Source organism: Arachis duranensis, chromosome 9 (assembly GCF_000817695.3).
Source record: "Arachis duranensis cultivar V14167 chromosome 9, aradu.V14167.gnm2.J7QH, whole genome shotgun sequence".
NCBI classification, from domain to species: Eukaryota; Viridiplantae; Streptophyta; class Magnoliopsida; order Fabales; family Fabaceae; genus Arachis; species Arachis duranensis.
Genome location: NC_029780.3, coordinates 105745496 through 105752220, shown reverse-complemented (window position 1 = coordinate 105752220; position 6725 = coordinate 105745496). Strand labels below are relative to the sequence as shown.

At 37.0% G+C, this 6725-nt stretch overlaps 1 protein-coding gene across 5 annotated transcripts in view; it reads left to right on the top strand.

Moving 5' to 3' along the window:
• The window catches only part of LOC110275267 (uncharacterized), a 10683-nt gene that overhangs the window by 2702 nt on the left and 1256 nt on the right, over positions 1–6725 (top strand). Inside the window, exons 1-3 of one of the 5 annotated variants that reach the window (XM_052253744.1) lie at positions 4365–5163; positions 5245–5366; positions 5478–5799. The exons of 1 other annotated variant lie outside the window; for it this stretch is intronic. In XM_052253744.1, the coding sequence (XP_052109704.1) occupies positions 5043–5163; positions 5245–5366; positions 5478–5537 (303 nt within the window). In that variant the 5' untranslated portion in view covers positions 4365–5042 and the 3' untranslated portion in view covers positions 5538–5799. Of the gene's footprint in view, positions 1–457; positions 735–4364; positions 5164–5244; positions 5367–5477; positions 5800–6725 lie in introns of those variants that run through there. 3 more of the 5 variants (XM_052253745.1, XR_008002459.1, XR_008002457.1) reach the window with 3 other exon arrangements.

Sequence of the window (6725 nt, the reverse complement as noted above, 5' to 3'; positions counted from 1 at the left end):
TGTGATTAACTGCTAATTGTTCTACTTGCAATAACTGTTTGTTTGTGTTTGCATCTTCCTACTTGTGTTTGCTTCTGGATCTATGTTGGGTTGTGGTGGATTGGTTGTGGTTGGATTGTTTGGGCCTAGGGCCATGGTTGAATGAGATGGACCGATGGTTGATTTCGGTTTTGTGGTTCTGGTTTGGAATAAGATATGAAAGGTTATTTTGGTTCAGTATAGATAAACCTTTTTGAAATGCTTTGATGTTTTGAGAATTGAACGGTTCCTCTTTCAGAAAAGATTTCTGACTTTACTTTTATTGTAAACTGTTGTTTTTGAAAAGAGGCATAAGATGGTTAATAATCACTGATACGGTTTATCTTCATGTATCCTATTACAGTAATTCCCAAAAACCCTCTACTGAGAACCCTTTCGAGGATGATGTTCTCACCCCCTTACATTTTTCCCCTTTCAGGATTTGGGCGCAGAAGTTATGAAGAGTTTATTTAGTTGTTGTTGTGATGTTCTGTATTGCTTTAGATTATTAATTATTGTACCCTCGCCTTTATCTTGATATATTCTATAAGAGGGATAGAAATTGTATTGGTTAATGTCTGTAATATTATTTGTATATGTATGTATATATATGGATGTACTCTTCATGAGTTTTTGTAAGATGTATGGTCTCCTTGGATGTACGTTATCGAACGAAAGTATTTTTGGGAGCGGTATTGCGGTTTAAAGTTTTTAAACAGGCTCATATTTTAGTATAAAATAGTATAAGTGTCGTCGTAATGTCCGAGTTATCAGAGTTGCGCAGCCGGAAGCATGAGCTTTGGTAGTTAGGGTGTTACAATATGGTATCAGAGCAGTCCTTCCTGTAGAGCCTGAGGAATGGACCAACTATGCTTCAATTGCATACTCTGAGCGCTTATCATGTATTAGGTCTTGTCGAATGACGAGAATTAGAGCTTTATGCACATGGCGGTCTATTGATTAACGCTGTTAGTCTTGCATTGCATAATTCTTGGTATTAAGTTTGGCCGGCTTAATACTAGTGAATTATGTACATGAGAGCACTGATGGGTTATCATAGGCGATATACGAGTCTCGAGTAAAGCGAATCGCGGGTTTTGGGAACGTTGGAAACTATTTCTCGAGGCTATTCAGTTGTGTGTTTTGGATTTTGTTCGAGTCGACCTGTTCTTTCATAGCCTAACTTGAAGTTCTTGTTTGCTACTTCCCTTGAAAAGTAATTTGATGTTTCCACTCTATTTCTCTATTCATATGCATTCTTGTTTGATCTCAATTGCATATGCTTGTTTGAAATCCTTGTTGCATCTGTCTTTCTCTGTTTGAGTCCTTCCCAATTCCAATATTCCTTGATATAGCTTTGAACTTGTCTTGACGTGCTGTGACTTTTAACTCCGGGTTCTGATTTCATTTCTTTGAGAAATTGTTGATTCAGTTTTTCTCTTACTTGACAGTGATTACAGCCAATTTTGAGATTTTATAAATTGCTGTTGATTAGATATATACTTTTCTATATATGAGACTTTGAAATTATTTATACAGTTTAACAACTATTTCTTGCTAATACCTCGCTTGTGTTTTTACTGGTTTTCTTGCCTGTACTTTTACTGGTTTACACAATTGCACTTACTTTAAAAGTAAATTTGACTTTCTAGTAATTTTACTATAGTTCCAATGGACATCTTTAATTGATTGTGTGTTTGGATATTTTTCAAAATTTTGGAAAGGAAAGCTTTTTCACTTTTATCCCAGTTGAGTCTCATTTGATAAGCTTTACTTAACTTATTTTGAATTGAGTTTGATTTAGCATGCTATAAGATTTATGCCCTTGTTGTTCTTTTGAAGATGTTGGACTCATAGCTTTCTTCTTATGAACGGACTTATTCTCTATTAAACCTTCCATCCCTATGAATGTCATACTTGACTTTATTTTTAACTAATTTCTTACATTTTGTGAACATTACCATTGAACTTGGTTTTTCCGATCTTGTGAATCCCATTCTTATGTGAGTTAGTTTGATTTGTTTCAAAATAGTGCATCATTTATATATCCTCTCATTATCTTTACAAAAGTTTTTAGTCAAAGATTTATCCTTGAGAAATTACTAATGATTGAGTTGTCTTTTCCTACGACTTTTCTTTTGGGTTAATTGGAAGCTTGTTGGATGTTTCACGACTAGTGAATCTTGTTTGAACTACTTTGATTTAAAACCCTTTCTTGCATGGCTTGACTCTTTTTAAGTACATCCTAATTTTCTTGAATATCCTTCTGAGATGGTGATTTCAAGTATACTTTGGATTCTTGTTTCAGACTTTTTGAACTTTTGAATTCCCTTTGAAAAGGTTCGACACTGAATTTATTTTTCTGTTGCTTGATTAAGATTGAAACCATTGTTCAATTTTGACGAAATTAATTTAAAGTTGGCATACGCTATTTTAAATGAAATTCTGAGAAGTTTCCTTGCTTAGTGAAAACCGGTTCGTTTGTAACGCACCACTTATTTCCTTTACCAAATTGTAAGCAAATTGGTGTCTCGGAGTTTCTTTTCAAAAAAAAAAAAGTTTAACTTCCTCTTTCAGTCTTGCTATAAATGTTATACACGCTTGTTTGAATATGGACTTTGATGATTTTTGAACAAGCATTTGATTCTTCTTCCGAGTTTTATGAACTGCTTTTGGTTAAGTTGTGCACCTAACTATCTTTCTAAAATAGTTGAGGAAATATTTTTTGCTCTGAGCTAAATCTGTGTACATTTGCTTTTAAAATTCTACATGATCTGTTTCAACATGAAATTGTATTAAAGCAAAGTCACGTTTATGTTTTTGTTACTCTTTTGAAGGATGTTTGTTGCTTAACCTTCTTTTAAACTGTGAGGTGACTTTCTTGCAAGTTTTTGATTCTTTTAAAAACAATGTATTCGAAAGTATTTGTAATCGTGCTCTTGAGTTCTGTGAGCTTTATCTTGGGTTGAAATATTCTCTTCTGTAAACCTCATACTTCATCGACTCAGTTTGAGTTTGTTTCAAACTGATGCGCTGGTTTTCTTGTTGAGCCTATTGAACTTCTTTTATCCAAGGGTTATCTTGAAGTTGTCAATTGAATTGAGTCTAGCAAACTTCATTACTTGAGTGTCCTTGTTTATTGGGAATTGGATACATTCCCTTAAGTCTTTGAGTACTATCCTTGGCATTTGACTCTCCTTTTTAAATCTTGTATCCTTCTGAGTAGACTCGAGAATTGTTTTGATATCACGTGCGACTTGTAGACGCAGTGACACGATGCGTTAGTTCTTTAAAACATGATATGTGTATACGGAAGTTGAAACGGTAGGTGTGCAACGTTATGAGTTGTGGGTGTTTTGTTCCTTGCGAACGGGTTTGCGGTTGCTAGGCTTATGATTGGTCATGAGGTTGTAAAATGATTGGTGGAGTTGAGGAACTTGAAGTTCTGAAGTGGGAATGAGATTCATCAGCGAATTATGCCGCAGTTTAAATACCAACATGCTTTGTATCCTTTTACCACAATAATTATCACCTTGCCTTGTGAACGCCTATCCTGATTTGCACCCTATTTTGGCACCTCAAGTGTTTGTAAAGCCTTGAGATCATATGACCTTGTGCATTGAGCCTATCTTGTAACACTTGCTTGGCAATCACACTCCTACCTTGTATCTTTATGCATACGCCCATCCAAGTATTTGAAAACAGTATATATATGTTTATATGTTAAGATATTTTTGCTTTTTCCTTAAATGTATTTAAGGGTGTACTGTTATGGAACTTCTTTCATTTTGTATCAATTTTCGAGGGCGAAAATTTTTATAAGGTGGGTAGAATGTAAGACCCAGAATCTTTGAAAAGTCTTATTATGAGCAAGTCTCAAATCCTACAATTATTTATAGCCTTAATTTCAGAGATTATTTTATTATAGATAATTAAGGCAAGTTTTGATTTATTGACTTTGAGATGAGTTATGATTATTATCCAATTTTATAATTATTGGATTATTTTCTATACTTAAAGTATAAAGTTGATAGTTATGAAATAATAAGGATTTTATATGATTTGGATTAGATAAGTAATATTTTAAATATTATTACTGCTATTTTGGAAAATGAAGAAATTAAGTATATTATTTCTAATTTTTGGATTTGGACATTTTATTGAAAATAATTTGTGAAATTGATGAGCAAATAGTATTTTCTATGTACAAATAGTGTTGGATTTAATTTGGATTTCAATTATTATATTATACCCAATTTTATTTGAAATTACCAAATTACCCCTAAACCTAATTTTGCCTAAACCCTAACCTAGCTACCTTTTTCCCCCCAGAACCCAGCAGCTATAGCACGCACAGTTTCCTTTTGTTCTTTCTTCATGAAAGAAAGGAACAGAAGCAAAAGAAAAACGAGATAGAGGGGAGAAGAGGGAGGCGGCGCGGTGGGAGTCACTGCCATCGTCGCCGCCGTCGTTAACAAAGAGGAAGGGAGATCTGAACGAGAAGAGAGTGAGTGACGCGAGGGAGGGAGATGAGGCTTCGTTGCCGTCACGCTCTGCCGCACGCGGGGAGCGCCGCTGTCGAAGCCATGCCCTGCGTCCCTGCCCGGTCGCGATTCTGCCACTGCCAACTCTGCCGTCACTGCTTCCATAACCTCCAACAGCACTGCTGTTGTCGACGATAGAGCTGCCGCGAAGAGGAGGAAGGGCGCTGCTTCAAGCCTCGCCGCCATCGCTGCTCTGAAAGGGTCTGTAGTGGTCGCCGTCGAGCATGACAGGTGGATGCGAAGGAGAACTCGCGTCTGAGTCTGGGAGGAGGTGGGGATCCGCCGCTGTCGCCAGTGGAGGCCACTGCTGTGCAACGGACGTGTGAGAGGGAAGCAAGATGAATCCTTTCTGCTTCTGGTGCTCTGGTCTGCCGCCGCCGCCGCCGGGATCCTTGGGCGCTGCCATTGTTCTTGTCGCCATTAAAGAAAGCTAACTGCTGCTGCCATTCAGATCCGCCACAGTCTCTGTCGGGAGCCACCATGGGAGCCGTGGAAGGAGGGGTTTCTGCCACCTTTGAAACTCCACTACTGTTGTTGTCATGGCTGCCACGCCTTTGGCTGCCGGGATCGGTATTGTGGCCGCCAGAAACTGTTTTTCTTGGTAAGCGTTTGGTTTCCGAAACCCCTTAAAGTTAGTGCCCTGATACATTTCGTTAGAGATTCTGAGATTTTGGTTACACAGGGTTGAGTTCCGATAAATGTGCATCGAAACTAAGGTGGTTGTTGAGCCACCGGAGCTTTCTGCCGCTACGGGGCTGTTGTCAGGTCGGTTCGGAGTCGCAGTTGTTCCTTTGTGTTATTTCGGTAAGTAAGTATATTTCGAAAGCCTCGCGTTAGTATTCTGTTGTGTTCGGTTAATGAATACGAGTTTTGATAACGTGGGGTAGAGTCCTGATTATTGTATGTTACGATTAGTGTTGCTATGGTTGTTGCGAACGTGACTGGGAGCTGAGGTTTTGGCTGCCGGAATTGTGATTGTGGATTTCGAGTTGAGACGGAAAGGACTCTGTGAAACGTTTGGGTTATGGATTTGCGTTTTGAGGTAGGGGCGCTTTCCAAAAACTATGTTTTATGTATTGGAATTATTACATATGGATACTGATGTGAGATATTGTGTATTTGGTGATTGTATCTGCCTTATGTATTATTTGATTGACTTGAATGATTATGGATGTTGGTTTGGTTGAGTTGTTGTATGGCTTTGTGAAATGTAATGTTTTGAGTTGATTCTTTTAAAGCTTTGAAATCGGGTTTAATCCGTTGTGAATGGAATTGAGTTGAGTTGATTTTCTGGACAAGAAAGTTGAATGCACTTTTGAATTCAGCCTGGTTTATTTTAATTGATTTGGTTTTGGACAAATGATTTGTTATTGAACCGCTTCTTTAAAGCTTTGGAAATGAGTTATATCGCTCGATATTGAGTTGATTTTGAAATGGTATCCTTGAGATACGCCACTGAGGCGATTGTTGGATTTAGCTTGCTTTAAATTGATTTCTGGTTTTGAGCTGTTGAAAAGAAATGAGAAATGGTTTAGTTGGGACCCGAACCGGGTGGCAAAAATCCAGGTTTTAGGGGAGGTGCTGTCGAAATTTCTACAAAATCCTACACTTGTTTGTAAGGTTATTTAATAAGGGTTGGATTTGAGAAATTGTATTATTTGATTTTTTTTTAAAAGAAAATTTATGTTTTCAAGCTTAATTTATTTGATGAACCTTATACATTGAGTTCGGCTTATTTAGAACTGAACTATTTTTACCGTTTGAATCACTGAAGGAAAGAATGATGTTTTAATATTGATTTCAATATAAAAAGGAGTTTTTAGTGACTTTTAAAGGAACCTAGACTTTTGATTGAGTAATCAAGTTTGAGGCATTTTAGAAGAGTTGAAAAACGGGTTCCAAAAAGAAATCTGAAAGCGGTTTGATTCAAATGAACCGGTTTCGTTTCAAATGAGTTGATTTTTGGACCGGGTTGGAACTTGTGATTTTGTATGGCCGGTTTTATAGTAAATTCAGTTTTATTTACTTGAACCGAGGATTTATGATTTTAAGAGTTTCAATGAATTTTAAGGAATTTATATAAGTTGACCTTCCCTAAAGACTTGGGACTCTGCCGAGAAACTTTTGTTATAAAATCCCATTGTTGGATGGGTGATTTTGAAT